We start from the raw sequence: 22998 nt of genomic DNA, 5'->3' as shown, positions 1-22998 counted from the left end.
CGATTCTTGAATATTTCAGAATTGGAAATCATACACCTAAGTACATTGTATATTAGTGTGTCTGAAGCTGACGCCAAATAATGTTAAACCAGTCATGTTTATCTGTTAGTCATTGTGCGTTTAATGTTGAAAAGGAACGCCTTTTGACCAGGTCGACACATATCATCAAAAAATTGGCACATTCAGTTTACTCTTTTATACTGATTCCTATATGCTTATTACTTCCTCACGCTTATGAGAAAAACCTTTTATGTTTGTTATTTCGTTTTTTGTTGGTTTTTTTTTTCGAATGAAAAGCTAGTCTTTGTGCTATTTACTAATTCATTCAGTCTGATATCCGACCCTTCTGTTATTTTACAATCCTTTTGAATTATTTAGTCCTCTTAATTGGTCCATAATTTATTAATGTGCATACAATTGCGGTGTAATATAATTCAGTATAGAGTTATCTCCCGTGGAATCGTTTATTAATAATCATATCTCCATATTCGATCAGAAAGATAACTCGTCCCCATGATAATAGTTGCTATACATTTAAAGAACCAACAAAACTTAATGCAAAACTCTACCTATTGTCTCATTATAGTACACAAACAAGAGGAATGTATAGTTAAAATTATTTACTTTCCTTCACAATCAATATACAGAATAATGGCGTGTGTCACGCAGAAGGAAAAATATTCCAAAAGTATTTTTATGGATGAAAATTTTGAATTCTATGATGATGGAAAGCTTACAACTGTTGAAGATACCCACATCAGTAGATGCGTAAGATGTTATGTAAAAATATCATCCGATTTCATCGCTTATGTGCATAGAATTTGTCGCATTCTATATTTTATGGTTTTATTTTCAGGTGAAATGGTTGGCGGGAAGGTGTACGTGTCCCGTCCAGTTCCCAATAATAAAAGTTGGAGAAGGAAAATACAAAATTGGAGATTCCCAGACTCTTGTGTTTGTTCGGGTAAGGCTATATGTGTATAGATAATTTGTAGATATTGTATGAAAACCGTTTCAATAAAAGTGAATTAAACTGTGAAAGATAATGCATCAATTTTTTTTTTGGTATTCGCTTCCAAAGAACTGAATTCCAGAAATACAAAACATATAATACGAGGTGGAATTTGAGGAATGCAAAGTCAGAATGACTTAAAAATTTTCTACATATTTTCAATATTTGAAAATTTTCCAGATCAGTTTATAGCGTAATACCAATGCAAACCGTTTGCCTGATAATGTTTAATTTTTGGCTCTTAAATGACATATTTACCTTTTATCGTTATTGTAATAATTAATAATTATTGGACGTGTTAATTGCTGTTGGCAAGGTCAGTTTTAGACTTACAGATAAGCCCACATAAGAACTTAGTGCACGAATTCCTTATTTCGCGTTTTAGCCTTTCTGGTCCACTTTGCGGATTCGAGATTTTCGTATTTACTTGATGGAGTTCAATAAGGAAAGGTCCAATTTTTACACATTTATATTCGTGTTAATTTTTCAACTCGCGAAAGTACCGAAAATAAATAGCTCACGAAAAAAAGTTGGTTTATAGTAATACCGTGAATGGACGAATTAATAATTATTTCACAAATTTAAGGTCGAAACACAAATGTATGTTTGAAGTTCCATGCCGTAGAACAATAATTTGCCATTCCTTTCCAAAATAATTTTGATTACCGCTGTGGCGATATTTAGGGACAATTTCAATTATTTTAATTACGTAATTTTCATTGAATCTACGAAGATCATGATGCAGGCTATTGCTTTGATCATTTAGTGTAGAAAAACTTCAGTTTAAAGAAAAACGATAATGCATGTTAAAGAGCTGATCGAAGTTAATGAAAGAGAATTTGTTGATCGATATCTGCATACATATCCGATACATATCGACATGAAAGAAGTTTCTATTTACAAGAATCATAGCCTTTTTAACAATCTTTTTAACGGCGCTTTATTTAGGACTGCATGGGGTTTCTAATTGTATTTGATTATAGAGCCATTTTCAAACGAATTTCTTAATTAGAAGCAATAATATAATGTAATAAACTACTGATAACAATTTTTGTTTCTATTAACAAAGTGCTTCAAATGTTTTTGCATTATGCATGTATTATGTAATCATTTTGTATCTCAGGATAGAATTGTTAGTCGTTAGGTAATCAAATTAATCAAAACGTATTAACTAAGTGAGGGTTAAAGCAAGACAACAAACAGACAAGATCTAGGCAAGGACACTTAATCGTTTAAATTAATACGAACTTGGTGTTCAAGAAGGTATAGCAGTCTAAAATTAAGTAGATGTGGTATAAGTGCCAAAGAGACAACTATCCACCAAAGTTCAACTAAAGTGGATGTAAACACTTATAGACAACCATACAGCATTCAACAATGAGAAAAACTCATATTGTGTAGTCGAATATAAAAGTCTGCTTTATGAAACCTACTTTTTAGTTTTTCGTATGATGATAAAAAGTCATTGTCCTAAACATTTTACATAAGAAAAAGCTAAAACCCAATTCTCTATTTTCTACAGATATTACGTAAGCATGTGATGATTCGAGTTGGTGGAGGTTGGGATACGTTAGAACACTACCTCGATAAACATGACCCGTGCAGATGTAACTTCGGAGGTAAGTTGTTGAAACATGTCGCCAACACCGTACACAATCACCGTGATTTCACGGTCATATAAACACGACCCGTACCGATGTAATTACGGAGGTAAGTTGTTAAAACATGACGCTAATAACCGTGCACATGCATTCACCCGTGTTTTCACGGTCGTATAACCACGACCCGTGTCGATGTAATTACGGAGGTAAGTTGTTGAAACATGACGCTAATAACCGTGCACATGCATTCACCCGTGTTTTCACGGTCATATAACCACGACCTGTGTCGATGTAATTACGGAGGTAAGTTGTTGAAACATGACGCTAATAACCGTGCACATGCATTCACCCGTGTTTTCACGGTCGTATAACCACGACCCGTGTCGATGTAATTACGGAGGTAAGTTGTTGAAACATGACGCTAGTAACCGTGCACATTCACCCGTGTTTTCACGGTCATATAACCACGACCCGTGTCGATGTAATTACGGAGGTGAGTTGTTGAAAAATGTCACTTATACCGTGCACAATCATCGTGGTTTCACATAAACACGACCCGTGCCGATGTAATTACGGAGGTGAGTTGTTGAAAAATGTCACTTATACCGTGCACAATCATCGTGGTTTCATATAAACATGACGCTTGTCGAAGAAACATAGCGCAAATCCCGTGCACAATCACTATGTTTTCACGTTCAGAATGCCGGGGTAATGCATATATACGAAGTAAGGAAATCACAAGTCAAATGAAAACTCATAATCTGGGTAGAGATTTAAAATTAGTATAAAAACGTCTGCACACGGTAATTTGTATAGGATTTTTCGTTGACGTGACACACGTTATATACAGTATACCACACATGAAGTGTTGATTGGTTATTCAGTCATTCATGATCATCTTGAACTGCATTGAATTGTTGTGAAACCTCTCATTGTTATCACTATATATGTATGCTTTTATTTATGAGTTAAAAAAATGCAAGACTACATAGTCCACGTAGGTAAAAGATGTCATTTTCAAGTATTCAAATAATTTGATCGTATATCTTAACTCTGAGGTTAGGGAGGGGGCAACAAAACATATCGTCGAGGATATTCTGGAAATATTTCAGTAGAATGTTAAAATGTCAGTGCGCCAGTATTTAAATTATATTTTGATTGTTTGTGTATTGTCGAGGAAAGAAAACAAATACACGAATGCAATGTAATAATACTATAGGTGAAACAGTTATAGGATTTACGATCCTATATATAAGTAAAAAAAGTGACAAAATATATACCAAATAGGTAATGATGGTAAATTTGTCATTTTAAAAAGTCATTACTATCTAGGTACAACGAAGTGAACAGTTAATTTATGGCCACAATTGAAATAAAAAATCTCATATATTTGAAAGGCTTGAGATGAATCAAAACTCGTTGTAATCCAAATAATTATACCACATGCATAACGCAAATTGAATACATAACTGCATATCAGTTAATAGCTTCTCGTTGAATAATCGCTGAGTCAAAACAATATTAAATTGTTTAAATATTGGACCAGAGATTTCCTAGTTTATATACCTGTAATAAATCTCGAACGGCATTTGTCACGAATATAAAGACGTATTGACTCCCAATACACAACTGTATTAAGCCATTTAATACATCTAATATCACAAACTATTTTGTTATTGAGGTTACAGTAGATTTAACCTGGAATCCAAAGTAGTTAGTTCATTCCTACACCCGGTTATTATGTGTATTGGGAAGTTATTTGTGACGACATTGAATTAAATTAAGTCTAATTTGGGGTGAAAATAGTTCTTAATTCTTTGATTTTTATCATGATAATCTGCTAAGTACTGAAATGAGCGTTCATTAAGTATAAAGGAAAGGCCGTATGTGTCAATGCTTTAACTTATAACCGGACTTATTAAGAGTGGAATCGGTACAATTATATAGATCAAAGCTACCGATCAAATAGTTGTTCACAACAGCCAATACACAAACTGTCATATTTAACGGCATACGATATATATGACCATATTTACTTTATCTGTAGGGTTGACCATGGTATTAAAATGAGGACTCTTCCTGACTGGCAATACTATTCGTTACGAGGGGAGTTCATCTGAACGGTTGGCATTGGCGGATCCAGCCATTTTAAAAAGGGGGGTCCCAACCCAAGTAAAAAAGGGGGGGTGTTCCAACTTTATACTTTCATTCAAATGCATTGATCGTCCAAAAAAGGGGGGTTCCACCCCGGACCCCCCTGGATCCACCACTGGTTGTGGTGAATACGTTTGCACCCAGCACCCGTTTGCTCAGAATGTCGAAGTGATGTCGCTTATTTGAAAATGCATGCCCTCTATAAAGGCTCTTGACGTACACAAATCCTTACAATAAGTAGGATTCATTAGGTGGCCTATATTACCAAGCAAAACATCTGCCCCCTTCAAAATACTCTCTTTCCACCAAGGGTGTCAAACATTTTCGACTTTAAAACCGGTATGTTCACTTTGAGTGATTATATACATTCCAGTAATTTAGTTATTTTGTTTTGAAATAGTTGCGACTGGACGTGAACCTTGTAACTCAATCTTCCGCAAGAAACTGGATAATTGAGAAATTAGAAGCCAACTAAACGGGTTGAAATCTTTATTTTGGCAGTTTGTAGTAAAAGGATATTCTTTAAAAGTCACTAAAGTACACAAAGAAAGAAACTTTTGACATAAGCAAGTATCAACACATTTATTTGGTATAAATAACTTACTTTGTCACATTAAAAAGAACAAATTAATTGACAGGGATGAACTAATTGGTTCTCTTTGATCTCGATTCTTCAGGATACTTATATTTCCTATATTTATATTGACGACAATCTTAATATCTAGAACGGTAATTTGTTTTTTATTGGGTGAGGATTGACTAATGTATAAAAAAAAGTTAAAGAAAATGATTTTACAATGATGTAAATGAAATATATTTATAGTTATTCTTTTCACACCTTTAAAAAGTTTAATATGTAAATACTTTTTGATGTATTGGTTAAAAAAGTACAAAATATAATAATGATTGACTCTAGCTGTAAGAAGTTTGTCCATGATTGTACGTATTGACACTGGAACATTTTTCTTATTTAAAAACATGGTATCTTGTTCGCACGAAACGGATTTCTATACCGTCAAGTATGGAGATAGTTTCAATTATTTACTCTATTCATATTCACCCCTAAACGAAAGTAGAGTTTAAAGATTAATATTGTCTACGACTAAGAAAACTTGTATGTTGCTGTTTGCGTTTGCGTTATTAAAAAAGAACCGGAGTTCTCAAAACGAAATTTTGAAGACGTGGGCATTAATTGAAAATTAAATGGCACGAAGACGAAAAAACGTTCCATTCATCCCTTTCAAAAAAAATACTTCCCTTTATTGTTATATGTTTCAATTAACGAATAAAGAGATAAATGTCACCGTATTTGCGTCATATTTCAAATTAGAAATTAGCCAAACATTTGATAATGGCATGGGGATTGATGGGTACATATTTATAAAGGTAATAATGATGTTCTATAAAATTACAAAAATAACCGTATTTCATGTCAACTATTACTATCTTGTAACAATGGATCGATTGGACTTCAATTAAGAAAATCAATGGTTTTATATCTATATATTTATCACTAAGCATAGTGTTACCCACTGTGTCAAGTTTGATCAAATTCCGATCAATAATGCCGCGATTTTGTCTTTATGAAGTGTGTGATTACTTGGACTCAGACCAGCAAATTCTGTTGTCAGAATTTTGTTATACGGTACGTCCCTCCCCAACGTAAAAATATTAATTTTCTTAGACACCTGAAGATTACAAAGTTCATTTTCAGTTCAGAATAGCAGGATAGATATTTTTCACTAATTAATAGATTCATTCACCGGAGAAGAAAACCGATAGATTCCCTTATATAACGATAGAAGATCAAACATTCAAAGCCAGTTGGAATCATTATTTTGTGTCATTTAGTCTGTAAAATCTCTAGGGTCAGTTGGGGTTAGTGCTCAGGCTTGTATTAGCACGCATGCTTCAGCCTATCCGACCATCTATATGAAAACCTTGAGACATGAGTTTTGTTTTTCCATGACAGCTGCATTGTGATTCAGACATCTCGGATGGTCATTTGAATAAATTACCAAATTTTAGTGTTAACCCTCTACTGTCAAATGACCTTGCATGTGTAAATTCACGTTGTCCCTCTTTTATCTCACGAAATTAATGTTATAAAAAGGCTTCGTCGGTGATAATATCTTGTGTGTCGACTGCAGTTTAAGTGCACCAACTATATATTACATAAACAAAAGCTGTCATTTGCCTTAAACCTTTTAATTATTTTAGGTCACGACAGTTCTATAGAAAGATTTTAGATTTGATACCCAATTCCATTTACAGATCCGTAGTTAATCAATTTGGTATCTTCCAAAAATAAATAAGAGAGCACACCCACCATGATGAAGGTATATTCTAGTGTTGGAAGAGCGATAAATAATAATAATAATAATATTTTATTGACTTTAAAGTTTATACTACAGAGTATATTGAACATTGTTGAAAACTATGTTATGCTTCCCTTTATGCTATGTTTTGGTCATATGTATATAGTTCATGCATTTTGAAAAATGTGGGGTGGAAGCGCCAAGAAAGTCTATGCATTATAATATGTAAAGCCCCAAAAGGGGTACCCCCTAATTAGATATAAGGAGATGTGGTATGAGTGCCAATGAGACAACCATCTGCTTCTGTTAGTTATTTGTGTTGTTTATTTTTCTGTCTCATTGATCATGATGTATACCCCGTTTCTCATTTTGTTCTTATATATTTTTACTTTGCCATAACCGGCTTTCGTAGCTTGTTAAATGTAAACCAATAAAATTTGATATGTTTATCTATAAAATTCCAACCCAGCGGCAAAATAGTAATTTGATTGACTAAAATAGTTATAAAGATGTTTATTGATAAATAAATAATTGTACAGGATACGAAAAATTTACAGATTGTCATCCTTAATTTTATCTGAGAGTACTTTAATATGTGTTATAGTTGTCTCAAATTTAATCCGATTAATCATATATCAGGTTTTTAAGCTCTATTTATGGGCATTATGTTTTCGGTCTATGTGTCCGTTTGCTCGTCCGTTCGTCCGTCCATCCGTCCGTCTGTTCGTTCATTCGTCTATCTGTCCCGCTTCAGGTTATAATTTTTTGTCAAGTTAAATTTTGATGAAGTTGAAACTTAGTACACATGTTCGCTATGATATGATCTTTATAATTTTAATGCCAAATTTGAGTTTTGACCCCAATTTCACGGTCCAATGAACATTGATAATGATAGTGCAATTTGGGTATCATGAACACATTCTTGTTCTCCTTGAAAAAAAAACAGCCCAAAAACCCTGATTTGTCGAATATTTAGTAGCTACACAGGAGGGGCAGGTACTTGGGAGAGCCTACTTTTATACAAAAACCCTTAAGTACGGTGACACACAAATGTTTAAGCTAAGAACGGTCATTTGAGTTTATATATATTGAAAAAGTATTAAGCCATACCGGTCTTATTCATGCCAAAATTTGAATACAATTAAAAAGGAGTTCCTTACTTTCTTTAATCACATTTCGCTTATGAAATTGCGGTGTAAATATTATTTTGAAGTATTCAGACTTCAGTTCAAATACTATAGTTTGTGACAAATTCATTATCCTGTGTCTAAAAGTGAAAAATAAATAGTTAAAAAAAATTATTGACATAATTCATTATACAAAGAACATTTTGAGTGCGTCACTTCGATTATCAATACTATCAACAATCTACTGTTTATAGACTTTTTGTATTAAATTAAGCATATCATCCGTATCTTCACGAATCATTTAGTTCCGTTTCTGATTTATTTATTTAAATTTAAATTTTCAACAAAAACATTGTATAACATTTAATTTTTTTAAATAGAATTTACACGTACGTCAGTAACATTGAATAAGTTTAAAAGCCAACAATATATTTTTGTCTATTTATTAGGTCATCGTGCTGGTCAGAGACAACCGACCACACCTAGAAGATCCAGTACCCCTGTCTTGTCTCAGACTCTTCCAAGTTCCATGAAGTCACCCAGAAAAAGTTCACTTGTTTCCAACTCATATCAAGGTGCTCAAAGACCGCCTTCACCTGTACGCATGCGCAGTGCTTCCCCTGGACCTAATCCAAGGAAATTACCCACTCAACCGAACTTATCTGGAAGTAGTAGTAAATCTAGTTTGTCATCAAATTGCAGTAACAATTCTAGTGTGAATGTGACTAAAAATAATTCTGTGTCGAATCCGGGAAATAATAAACTGAGATCTCCGTCACCGGTTCCGTCCAATACAAAATCATCAAAAGTACCTGGGATACCTAGTAACAGACCAACATCTCCGATCAAAAGATGCTCATCTCCAGCACCTGCAAAAAGGTGCACCTCACCTAGTCCTGCTAGAAAAACTCCGACGCCGTCAAAACACAAAATTATAGCAACATCAAGGTAAGAATATAGAAAAAAACTTGTCTTTGTTTCTTTTAAAATGTTTAGTATTTTTATTTAAAATGTATGAATCAGTCAATGTAACTGTAGACTGGTATAGCCATGAACGAAGTTATTTGTATATGTGCATTTTTAAATGAATTCAACACCAGTGTTTAAATGGAATTCGTTTAACCGTTAAAGGTAAACAAATACATTATGGTAATAATCAATACATAGTTTGAACATTGCAAATCTTAACAAGTCGAAACTGTTAAATCAATACCTGTTAATTGACAAACAATTTAATTTTTCACTTTAATTAAGCCTATTTTTATGATATAATGAAATTATAGATCCATTATCCTATAGGGGGCCTTTGAAATCGTCAGTTTGTTTTTATACTGTCGTACACAATAGCGAAACTTGTGGTATTTAGTTTAAATTTTGTAGACATGTTCGAACCTATACACAATACTTTTGTGTAATATTACCTATTTCTTCTAACAATTTAAATTGACATTTTATTTGTGATGAAATATGAAACTTTCTTTGACAAAACAATGAATTATTAAAATAGAAATCAATTTATCTTTGATTTTTCAGTTTAGAATTTCCCTTTTGATAACTTCTTTGACTTTAAGCTGTTCAAATATTCAATCAATGTTTGACTATAAATTGACCTTGTCTTGTACAAATACCCCCTTCCGATTTGAAGGCAGATTTACCTTAAAGATTTTAAGAAACCACACTTGTCATGCTAGTTGATCTGTTGAGGATCTTTGCAATGGACATTGTATAATATAAATTCATTGTACGCCTATCAATTTAGAAAATTTCAATTTGAATACATAATTTAGATAACTATTAAATACAAACATACAGGAATGTCCTGTTCGATCAGATATTTAAGCTACTTTATGCAGACACACATAAAGCTGTTTAAATTATTACTTATCCCCTTTAGTTCTATAAACAGATACTATATACCAGGGACGATAGAATCGCCTACAAAATCAATTGGTACATTCCATAGACTTTGTCTGTTGTTTAGGTCTATTATCGATGTCTCCATGCGTGTTCTTTGTCGAAGAGTAGGATTTATATTACCAGAATAGATAATATTAATTGAATATTATCAAGAAAGGAAAATCTATGAACAAAAATAATACTTTTCTACTTTACTATATAAAATAAGGATCCCCGAAAAACATGCACCAAGCTCACTAACCCAAAAATAAATTAGTTAAAAAATAAAGAAGAAAATAAAAGTTATAACTAGAATTGGGTATACTTTTACAATATATATATAAATACGGTTCATTTATATGTTTTGGAGTTTGACGTCAATTTTTAAGGAACTAGTACACATTTTTATTTAGGGTGCAGCTGAGGTCCACCTCAGGGTACGTGATTTTCTTGCTGCGTTTAAGACCCATTGGTTGGCTTCGGTTGTTATCTGCTCTTTGGTTTCCTATTTCCATTCTCAATTTGATTTTTTTTAAAGGAGTAGGTCCGGTAAGGGCCGATTTTGGCCCCAAATTTCAGTTTCATCTAACGAGATATTTAGGACACCTTTTAAACACTTAAGTGTCTATTTCAATTGATTCGATTAGTTTATGTAAAAGATGTTAACTGATTCAGTCATTAAAAACGCTCCGATTGAAGCTTAAATATGAAAAATCTATCAAATATGCCAAAAAACGTCACTTTTCAGATGGTTTTCGTCAAAAATGAAAGTGGCCGCATCCGTGTTCATCCTCAACCTTTATATATGTTATGTATTATCATCAAATACAACTTACATTTCAATATTATGAATGAACACGAATGCGGCCACTTTCATTTAAGACGGAAACCGTCTAAAATTTAACTAAAATGCTATAATTGTGAAGATTTCAGTAATTAAGCATGACTTTATGATGCTAGTACACGATATATGTACATTGTATTGTCAAAAACAGCACATAGTTATGTAGCAGAAGCATTCTACTTTCCAAAAAATAGCTAAAAGATTACATTTTCACAATTTTGCAAAACTGCTTAATTCTGGGGCCAAAAAGGGGTCTTACTGAACCTACTCCTTTAGTATTAAAAATGTCTTGCATCCTGTTACATATTTGAAAAGCAATTGAACGGTGGAGAATCGTAGTCAAAAGAAAATAGTTGTCTGAAATTTTAGCTGACTCAGCTGATTTTTTATTTAAAATTTAGTATTCAAATGGGTCTCATGTTTTCAAATAAGTACATAAGTAAGGACGACTTTATTATTTGGCAAGACTTCATAACATTACTTTATTATCTGGCCAGACTCTATAAAATTACTTAATTATTTGGTAAGACTTTATAAAATAACTGTATTATTTAGTAAGACTTCATAAAATAACAAAAATATGATTAATATTACAAGTAGGAAGATTAGCATTATAGAAATATGCTGATAATCTGGATTAAAGCATAACTTCACTACCTGATTTGAAATGGATAAATCTAACATAGTATTGTTACCTTAATTGGTTTATCCTAGACTTCGTAGATTAAAAGTCGTATTTCATGACTTCATCAAAAACGCTGCCAAAATTGGTTAATTTTTATATTAATGAAATTTTTATCGATTGAAATTTGTCAGAATACAATCTAGGATAAATTTAAGTTTTGAATTTTGGCCGATCTCCAGTAATCAACTTAAATTGGATTTTGAAGTGCTATTTCATACGATAATATATTGGTTTGCCCCTGTTGTTAACACACTTTGTCAAAATTTTATAGGTACAAAAGTAGATATAAAACCTTCTGTTGAAATTCTTTTGTTTGCTAAACACAATTTAGTAAGCAATTACAGTTTATATGAAAGAAATACGAATATAAAACATTTTAAAACCGAAAGTTCAATGGGTCACTCCTATTAAATTCATTAAACTAGATTTTCTTAAAAAATGTATTTATCTTTTCAATGAGACATGTAATGAAAATTTAAAAATAATCTTGAAAATGAATGACAATTATTGTAAATATGTTAAGTCTGATATGTTTTTTAGGATTGGGGTATAATCGGGGATTAAATGATCTCATGCATATTTTATTGATATATTTCCTCAAGAATCCAAACAAACTTATTTGTGACAAAACAGCAGGAGTTGCGCTTTTATTCTGATATACGGTTTTAACAGTTGAACTTTTGACAGAATTCCTATATATAGTGTTAGTTTTGCATCTCTTTATGGTTTTGCATTGTAATTATGTTTGGGTTTTAAGATAACAAACGAGCGAAAATTCGCAGAATTGGTTTATTTTATGTATTGTTGTGCACCTGCTGTTTCATTTTTAACCAAACTATCGTTGATGTTTCCATCATCGCAAGACATGACATTGGTATATCGAATACATGGTCAACGGTTACATTCGAACCTAGCTTTGCGCAAATTGCTTCAACAGTTTTGGATTAAAAAAAAGGAGGAGCATATTATCTTTTATAGTGACAATAATAATAGTACTAACTCGAAAAAAGTGGTCAAACTTATGTGTATTTAAATGCACAATAAGCTTCAGTATAAGGTATATGTCGATTACGGTTGTACAAGTTTTTTGTTTACTACCATCATAAATTGGAGTATTTCACAGTGACGGATCCATAAATTTTCATAGGAGGGGACTCGCTGACTGTCAAAGACCACGTCATTCATACTTCTGTGATTCCCTATACAATTAACCAAATTTTTCCCACAAAAGGGGGAGTCGGGCACCCTGTCCCGCCTAAATCCTCCTCTGTGTCATCATTCTTTATTGCCATTGTGGTGAACTGATCCAACATACACTATACTTTTATTCGTGTGCCCACGCGACAATGCTGTTAATCAAAAAAGTTTATAAGTCAATTGACCTTATAGTAGATCGATAAATATGTCTCATATCTGAGCGTAGGTATCATGCTAGCGGACAGTGTTTTCGTCAGTCTTGTCCCTATAGCTGAAAATGAAATTGTTCTGTCAATAAGCATTTGTTCAAAGAATATTTTAACTTCCAAACACAACGGCCAAATATAGGCGATAATTCTGGAAGATAATTCCAATTCTAAATTTGGAGAAATAGGTATTCTTCAACGAAAATTATCATTCGATTAAAACCCGTCATATATCAATGATATATATCTGATCTTTTCAAGTCTACAAACGTTTTTGTACACGAGCTCACTAACAGTAAATGTTTGTACTCTACATGAATCATCAGTAAATTCATGTTAAATCAGACAGAAATAATAAATTGTACTCTGTCCAAGTTTACATTTTTACCCCCAACTTGGAGGATTTCAGATAAAGACACATTTTGTTCAACTGTTAAATGAATACTTGTAGTTTATTTAGTGCCTCTGCGTTGGTGTGCATTAAGAAACAATCGGATTTTGTATGACTTTACAAACTATATTGCAAGTACTTTTCAAATATATATATGTGAAGGCCATGTGTCTTAATGGTAATTTTTCTATAGCGTATACTGAATAGAATTAATCTCTAAAAGGAATTGGTTTTCCCTACTAAAAAAACAGTAGAATTTGCATATTTTATTTTTGAATAAAAAACTTCTCTTTTTGAATAAAAAACATAACATACACTATACAGAATATAACTTGCATGTCTTAGGCAGATTTTTTATGGACAAACAAATCTACCAAAATTATATTATCTTAAAATCGAATGTTAGACCTTTGTGGACATGAAGAGTCTATGTGCATCTAAAGTTTATTTTGGTAACATTGGAAGTATAGGTAATAACTATTGTCATCGTGTTTAAAATATCATATAACATATTTAAAAATTGCAAAAAAAACCAACTCTATGTATTACATAATACATATCTGTTTTGTTAAGTTGAAATAGTCAAAAACTTTGTGTTGAATTGTTAAAAAATAAATGCTTTTGAGTAAAAAGAGAGAATGACAATAGCATTTATACTGGTTGCACGGAGACATGTTTTTGTGTCTAACCAAACTTGAAAATAAATTTAAAATATTTTATCTTATCAATAATCATTTGTTGTCAAGAAAGCTTTAAAACGCTACAAGGACATATCTTTTGATAAATTATCGGAAGCTAAGGAAGACAATGAGTGAACGAATGTATAACTTCTGTATGTCGAATTAATTAAAAGGGCTTTTGGATAACTTTTAGTAGATTTATGTCACTAGTATATATATAAGTAAGTGCCCTTTTTTTGAACGATTTAAAAAAATAAAAATTCTTTTCCGTATACCTTTTGTTAAGTTGTTGGTTGTCATACATATCCTAAAGTGGAAGGAATTGTGAATCAAATTCTCTCGTAGTTAAGTTGGCACACATATTGAGTTGATCCATCTCCAATTATAGAATACTGCGTACAGTAGGAAGAATTAATTACCATTTTTGATATTTTGCAGAAATAATTTTCAATAAATAGTACTTTCTGTTTTGTGTACTGTGTTGGTTAAATTAAATACGATATATATTATAATACTTAAACGAATACTGGGGATATACTATTATTCGTTGGATACCAATTTTCGTGGATTTCGTGGGTACAGGGAAACCACGAATTCAAATTATTAACGAATTGCAAATTTGCTGATTGAAATTTTGAGATACTCCTGGATTGATATTCTATTTATAGTTTTCTTTATATTTATAGGTCTACACCAAATACACCAGGATTACAACGACGTCAGCTACCACACCAACCAAATATGGATTCTTGTGGAAATAGCGAAAGTTCGAACGGTTCCGTACCGAGTATGGACCAAATTAGTACAATGACACTGGATGAGTTTAAAAATTTATTGAATAATGCTTTATCTGTACCGAATGGAGAAACTTCCGAGGCCAGTGTAGATTCGCCTAGGTCTCAAAGTAGTACTGACAGTTATAGAAACTATTCAGCGAATACAAATAAGAAACCACCTGTCGCTGATCATTCGAAATCTAAAACGTGGTCTCATTCTAAAACTGCATCAAATGTTTCCAAAAGTTTTGATTCAAATCATAGAAGTGTAAAAAATCACACTATTTTAGAAAAGCCAGAATTGCCCGAAAAACCGAAAAAGTTGGTCTCCTCGTCAGGTTCTTGGAGTAGACCAAAGACTCCAACTAGTTCTGCAAGACCAAAAACACCAGTATCATCTGTGACAAACTCAATCAGACCAAAAACGCCAGTTTCATCATCTCACCCGAAAACACTGGTGTCTTCTGGTCGACCCAAGACACCAACATCAAACATTAAACCAACTGATGTATCTAATTACAATAACGTATCGAGTGAACCGTCAGGTAGAAATTCTTCTTTAAAAAATAGCGCAGCAGGAAAATATGTAAGTGATTTGGCAAATCAAAGTACTGTTAATTCCAGGTATTCAACAGAAACAAATTTAGGAAATGATCCTTCTTATAATGCAAGTGTTTTTGAATCCAAAGACTTTTCAAAAACATATACAAAGTCATATGACACTAGTGATAGTACGACACCGAATAGTAGTCAGGTGAACACATCACGTGACAAATCTTCAATGGGAAGTTTTACCGGAATGATGGCATCAAGATTCTCACAAGATTCCGATGACACCCCAAAAACAAACACAACTCAAATTCAGCCGTCATCGTTTCGAACCAGCACCGAACTTAAATCAAATAAAAGTGAAACAAATTCCTCTTTTATGTCTGGTAGATCTAAAAGTGTAACAATGAAAAGCGATGGATCGTATATGCCCTCAAAAGAGGACGTTAAACCAAATGTTGGATATGTTTCGATAAATGCTGATGACTCTAAATACTGGAGAAAACAAGGCGGTAGTCTTACGTCATCTAATAATGTTGTTGAACATGTTCAAAATAAACTTGGATTAACAGACAGTAATAAAAAGGATTTAAGTGTTACAAGTGAAAATAATGGCTCTTCTAGTGCAATGGAAAGTAAATTTGACCTTTTCAAGAAAACATTTCAGTCAAGTAGTGTCTCGGAACATAAAACAAGTAACACATCAGATTTTCTGCGAAATAACCCGTACAGTAGAGAAAATTCCGTGGAGCAAAAGTCATCTGAAAATATCTTGCCAGAAACTAATAATGACACTGATCGTGTACTTCCTCGTCCGTCAACACCTTCAGGGCGTTGTACACCCTCTTTAATACCAAGACCATCTACCCCTATTGGAAATCTGAAAGAACTTAAGGAAAAAGCAGAAAAATTAATAAATGATGATGTTACAACTGTTACAAGATCGATTGAAAATTTGACGTCTTCTATTCTCACGGAACAGACATCACCTGTAAGTACAGAAGCGCCCTCTAGAAGAATATCGTTGCCAGCACAACGTTCGTTGTCGTCTGGAAGAGCTGTTGTATCATCACAAAGCTCAAGTAATACAAGCAGTACAGGTAGACCGCCTACTCCTCGTAAATCAAGTATTCTTGTTAAAGCTCAGACGCCATCAGCTACAAATGGAACGTACACTAGTCAGTTCATGCAGAGACGAGCAATAACACCTGGTCCCAGCAAATCTGAAAGTAAAATGGAACCAGTCAGAAGGTCACGGACGCCTGGTCCAAATGAACATTCTTTGAGGCGATCCGAAAATTTCGAAATGGACCTTAATGAAACAAATACAAACAACACGCCACGTAAGCAAAATGTAAGAACGAGTGCTAACTTCAACGAGCCACGACAAAGCAGAACAGTGCCATCTAGCCCTGTCGTACAAAGGCGACCTATAACTCCTAGTGGACTTTCCAGACAAACCGCAGTTGACGAAGAAACTGTTATCATGGTAGATAGGAGCAAAGGACAACACTGTTTAAGTGTTCAAAGAAATGGAGAATCGGCTTATAAAAGTCCTAAACCTAGTTCTAGTCGAATTATAGCTAGATCTCCTGCTGCTGGAAGATCAAAACAAAACGATATCGATGCAACAGAACGGAATCGATTGCGTTCGAAAAGTGTTGATGTTACACAACAAAATGCTCGGAGTAAAAGTATTGACAGAACACGAAATAGAAATGAGTCCGGTGAAGTTGTTCTTTCTGTAAACAAAACTGATGGGTCTCATGTTATCAATAAAAGAACCGAAGCCTGGGTCGAGGATGCGGTAAAAACTGTTGCCAAGACTCGTCATGGGTCAAAATTAAACAAGTCTTTGTCTCATGGCTATCAGAGATCAAAAACTCCAAGTCCAATGGACATGCGAAATCATAAATCAAAGTCACTGGACGAAATCAAGGCAGAACTTTCACTGCCAATCAATGGAATAAGTTTAAACACAGAAGCTCTTGAAGCGCCTCCTGAAGACCCAGAAATGTATGCAACCATGGATAAATTATTCAAAGAAATGAGAAAGAATGAATTACGGGCCTCTGTGAATGAAACTCCAGGAACAGCTCCGAATGATATTACAAATGGCATTAATGATGATGAATATTCATTAGACAGTAATGAAAATGTAAAAAGGAAAGTGTCTGTACCATCTCGACCATCAAGTAGACAATCAACACCGTCACGTGAGTCTGTGAAAAGTACACCGTCTAGACCGAAAACACCGTCAATGTCACGGTCTAGTTCGTCCTCTCAACCTATAAATAGACCTGCATCAACACCTCCACGACCTTGTACTCCAACAAGGTCAAAAACATCTTCTCGACGATCAAGTATGCATTCTGAGGAATCATCTGCTTCTTCGGATCAAATCAAAAGGTCAAACTCTAACCATGCCACAATATTAGTTTCAAAAATTAAAGAAATGCTTAATGTTAAACCACGAAAAGATGATATCAATGGTCCTAAAACCAGGATTCCGGCACCCGCTTCCTTGTCTAAATCAGGGAAGTCGAGGTCTTTTTCAAATTTATGTGCTGCAACTGAAAAAGACAATCCGTACAGCCGACAATCTTCTGGAAGTAATATGTCAAACGGTGGCTTAAATGGGGACGTGTTTGATGATTATGATGAATGTGGAAACGAGGTTGGATTCTATTCAAGAAATAATGGAAGTGACAGTAGCTCTGACAAAAGTGATAAATATAGATCAGGGTCGGGTTCTAAAACACCAGTTCCTAAAATAGCAACGCCGCTGTCTACCGGAAGGACATCATTATTGAATAATCCAAGAGACAATTCTTCACGCTCTTCCTCAAAACTAATTAGAGCAGTATCGGCATCAAGTTTATCAAGTACTACTTCCCAGACATGGTCTTACACGGCTGGCGAAGATGACGGGTATGTGTAAAAACGATATTCTGAACAGTGATAGGCATTTAACTGTAATACATGTATGGAGTTGTGCTTTTATTCTGCGTTGAAACAGATAAAACATATAGGCTTAATCTGGAGCTACTATATTATTTCAGCATTACATGGATCGAAGGTCTTATAATACATACAGGAAAGAAAAAGAATGTATATCCTATTATATTTGGAATTTTCATTCATAATCTGTCTGTGATATTTATCTTTTATTTTACCATTTCATTCAGCTGATCTCATTTCGTGACATTTTTATCTAAAATTTTAAGTGAAATTTGATGGATCGATATACATTATTTAAAAAGGATTAAGTAAATTTTTCAGTGTATATGTAGTTATTTGATATGGAGTCTGTTTATCAGACAAGGTTTTTACCCAAGGAAATTCTGTTTGTCAATTAGTATGTTAATTCAATTATAGGTAGGAATGCTTGCGGAGCGTCCATATTTTGATGGTTACCATCATTTAGATAAGGTCATTGAACAAACTAAAAGAGTTGGATGTAGTTGGAATATTGTTTTTATTTATGTTTCCTTAAGTATCTATATTAAACAAGAATCACACATATTTTTGGAGAAGTTTTAACATTATATAACCACTTAAAATCTGTTATCTTGCAAATCCAACAATTAAAAAAGAAAATTAAATCCTGTTGTATAATTTGAATTAAACGGTTTTTATCTCAATATAAGGATTGTATTACACGAATCATCGCTGTATAGAAGCTCCCTGTTCAACAAAGAAATACCTTGAATAAAATGTTATAGTCTATTAAAATACTTATTTCACAACCCGAAAAAGGTATTTTAATCTTTTTGATAGGTTTACCCTCTTTACTTTAACAAATGTCTTTCGTCATAGGTTATTGCTACTAAACATTTTGTCTAACTATTAAGAGAATTAATGTATACAGAGAAAAATCATTTCATTTAATAATGTTATAATTTTACAAATTTCTAAAACGTTAGAAAAGTACAGATATTTAAGATGTGTACACGTTACAAAAACCACAGACAATGGAATTAGTTCTTATTGTTTGTGCCGATTACTTGATGATTACGGTATTTCGAATTCATATTTATATTTAAATAATTTCGTATTTTATGCAAACGAGCATGTTTATTTGCCAGTAATTCAGATTCTGTCTGATATTTTTTCTATCATGAGTAAATTCGAAACTAAACTTTCCATCTTTACATTCCATTTTTGTATATTATTTTTGTTTGGTGCATAAATTGCTATCACTTTTTGTCTATGCAAGTCGTTTACAAAGATAAGAAGTGTGCATTCCCAAAATATTGGTTCTAGATTTTTCAAGTTAAAAAGCATCTGTTAATTGGCCACATTATGATATAATTCTTCAAATTTGTTGGTTAGTCAAGATTTATTTTTTGGCTGGAAACATGTGAAACAGTTATGTTTTATTTTGTGCCTGAAGCAGACTTTTATAGACAAAAATAGTTGAAGGTCTGTATTTCGTTATTTATCGATTGACAGGTGACTTTTAACATGGTCTAGATTAGAAGAAAAGTGATCCTATTTATATTTAGATAAAATAGAATTATTTTTATAAATAGTTGGCTTGGTATGAAAGCTTAGTGTGTGAGTTAGATTGTATGTAGACCCAAACTGCAAGGTAGTGGTGTGTTTATAACAGTATTATAGGTATATTTGGTTTAAGAGAGACAATTCACACATGGTAGACTAAAGTGAGGTGACCCTCACAAGGTGTATATGAAATCCTGTGTTATCAATAATTTAAAGCTATGTCTGTGATTATTTATTTATGTATTTTTGTGACTGTAATGACTTGCTGACAGTATAAAATAAAGAAATAAACTTATCATTTGTATTATGAATTTTATAATGTCTTAGATTAGACATTTCCTAATCTTCTATTTTATGAAGCCTTGTTTCTGATTGTAACTTTCCGAGTGTTTACACGGGGAGTATCATTAGTTGGGGAGCAAATGCTGATCTTTCGGGGAACTGAGTTAAACTAGGTTGAACCCGCCATGTTTTTGTAATATGCCATATACCAAGTCAGGAATATAGCAGTTGCTACCAAATAGACCGTTTCCATGTAGGTTTGTTTTTGAAGCAGTCAAGTGTGTCTGTTATTTCTCTGTTTTCACCTTATATTTGAGGTGTTCCCCTCTATTTGGGTTTGTGACGAGGATTTGTTTTCACATAATTGATTTATGAGTATTAAACAGCGGTCTACTGTTGCCTTTGTTTAACCTCGATTTGTCGTAGTGTTGCTTTGTTTTTGTTTTTGTTTTGCAGTGTCTTGTTGGATCTTATTTCTCCTTTTCTATTTGACCGTCTTGTTGTTTTTCTTTGACATGATTTTTGATTGCCCCCTTGTATGTCTTGTCTTGGTATCTCCTTATTTGTTTTTTTTTTTTGGTCATGGTATTTTCCGTCTTTGTTTATCTAATCAATTTTACTTCTATGGTATCTTCCTTTTTCATTTCAAACAGTTTTTCGAACGAAATAGTTTCGGTAGGTATCATGTTCCAATCAACTGCATTTAACCAAGTGCTTTTTTTAAGTGCTCAGACGAAGAATAGAATGGTTAGTTACTACTAAAGTAATGAATGCTAATAAGCAGGTTAAAAGGCCATTGCTCTTATGAAATTTTGTATTTTGGACAGTTATGATCTCGGCGAAACTCACTACCTAGTGGAGCCAGTGAAGAACACGAGGAGGAACTCCAGTGTGATTGTGAAATCTTTTCAAAGAACGAGATTGCCATAATAAATTGTTCTTTCTGGTCGATATAAAGGAAGATAATATTCCAAAATAAAATACAATAAAAAACTGGTGGGAAGGGAAAATATAAAACAATAACACAACTATGAGAAAAAACAGCAAAAGAGAAACAACAATCTACAAAACACGACACAGAAAATAAAAAAAATTAAGCAACACGAATCTTAAAAACAACCAGGGACTGGAACTAAAATGTCCCGGAAAGGTACATAGTCCCGGTTATATAAGTTGCACTGGTCGTGTTGCCGTTGTTAGTTAAAAACAAATAAAGTTGAAAGTTTGAACAGGTTTGACAAAGCTGTGTGAAAAAAGGAAAACATGGATTTTAGATGAAAAAGATACTATCCAGCGTTGGATGGTCGTACCTTTGGTTCTAATTCTGAGAGTCTTAAATGCGTGATATAAATTTAACAAGTGATTAATTTTCGAGGAGTTTAAACACGAAATCAAGACAAAAAAGAGTTTCAGACTTATTTTTTCGTACTGGAGTTTGATTTTCCTCAAAGATGATCTTAACGAATTTTCTTAATCACCAAATTAGTAAATATAAACCCACTTTATCGTAATGACATTTAACCAGGCAGTGATACACAACTAGTAAAAGTAATCTAAAAAATGTGGGATTAGCTTTGTTCGATGCAGATTCTTGGATGAGTAAAGACTAAACGATTTTAAGGGAGGGATAGTATTAATCAAAAACAGAAGACGGACAGACATCACAACGATCAACACAGCATACCATAGATAAGGTTTGTTATTTATTCAGGTCTGGTTTGATGTTCCTATATATTCGTATCTATTAAAAAATCTCACATTTGGTATCTTCGAAGTTTATTTTTAAAAATCTTCATGAAATTAGTGAAGTACTGGGGATTCATTAATGTTCTTGGGTACCATTTTTCATGGATTGAGTAAAATTTGTATCTTTAAGCATTGGCAAAGATCAACGTAAAAGTCCATATACATTTTGTATTTCGTTGACCCTTTTAATTCGTGGTATGGAATACCCACGAAATACTAAGTATACGAAAATTGGGAAACCAGAAATAATAACAATAAATCGGCAGTAAAATCGGCCAGTCAATCAATTCCTTAGGCGAATCTGTCAAAGTACCATCATCTCGACAGAAAACTCCGTCAATTTCACAATCTTGTTCATTTTCTCAACCATGACTAAGACAATCATTCGCGACCTTCTACTCAATGAAGGTCAAATAGTTATCAAAGGTACCAGGATTATAATTTAGTACGTCAGACACGCGTTTCGTCTATATAAGACTCATCAGTGACGCTCAATATATTAGTAGTTTAAATGTGCATTATGAAGAATCATCTAGATCTTCAGATCAAATCAGAATGTCAACTTCAATCCATGCCATAGCAAAAGTTTTAAAAATTGATCAAAGTCTCAAATGGTTTAGTTGCAATCTTTTTGACTTAATTTTTCAGAAAAATTACTAAGATTCAAAGTCTTGTAACATGATAAGACATTTCCTATCAATCTGGAGTTCGTGTTGTTTATTCTTTAGTTTTCTATGTTGTGTTATGTGTACTGTCGTTTGTCTATTTGTCCTTTTCATTTTTAGCCATGGCGTTGTAGATTTATGGGTTTGACTGTCCCTCTGCTATATTTGTCCCTCTTTCCATTATAGCCAGATGCACATTTTCAACATATGTGCAATCTTCCTTTGAAATTTTAGGGATCTAGGCTGAATTCCGACCAAAAATTTAAGATATGTTTTAGTGTTAAACAATGGACAATGGTCCAAAAAGGATTCTGCATATTTTCTTTCCTCGATTCTTCTGGGGTTTCATTTCAGTCAACATTG

The 22998-nt window shown here is 33.1% G+C and overlaps 1 protein-coding gene across 1 annotated transcript in view; it reads left to right on the top strand.

Moving 5' to 3' along the window:
- LOC143075741 (uncharacterized) overlaps positions 1 to 20238 on the top strand; it is a 41314-nt gene extending 21076 nt beyond the window's left edge. Inside the window, exons 2-5 of the mRNA XM_076251299.1 lie at positions 857 to 964; positions 2535 to 2631; positions 8662 to 9160; positions 14798 to 20238. Coding sequence (XP_076107414.1) covers positions 857 to 964; positions 2535 to 2631; positions 8662 to 9160; positions 14798 to 18377 — 4284 coding nt within the window. The 3' untranslated portion in view covers positions 18378 to 20238. The remainder of the gene's footprint in view (positions 1 to 856; positions 965 to 2534; positions 2632 to 8661; positions 9161 to 14797) is intronic.
- Positions 20239 to 22998: the final 2760 nt, after the last annotated feature.

The sequence above is a fragment of the Mytilus galloprovincialis genome, chromosome 5 (assembly GCF_965363235.1).
Source record: "Mytilus galloprovincialis chromosome 5, xbMytGall1.hap1.1, whole genome shotgun sequence".
Taxonomy (NCBI): domain Eukaryota; kingdom Metazoa; phylum Mollusca; class Bivalvia; order Mytilida; family Mytilidae; genus Mytilus; species Mytilus galloprovincialis.
Note: the sequence above shows the minus strand (reverse complement) of the source record. Positions and strands in the feature narration are given on the sequence as shown.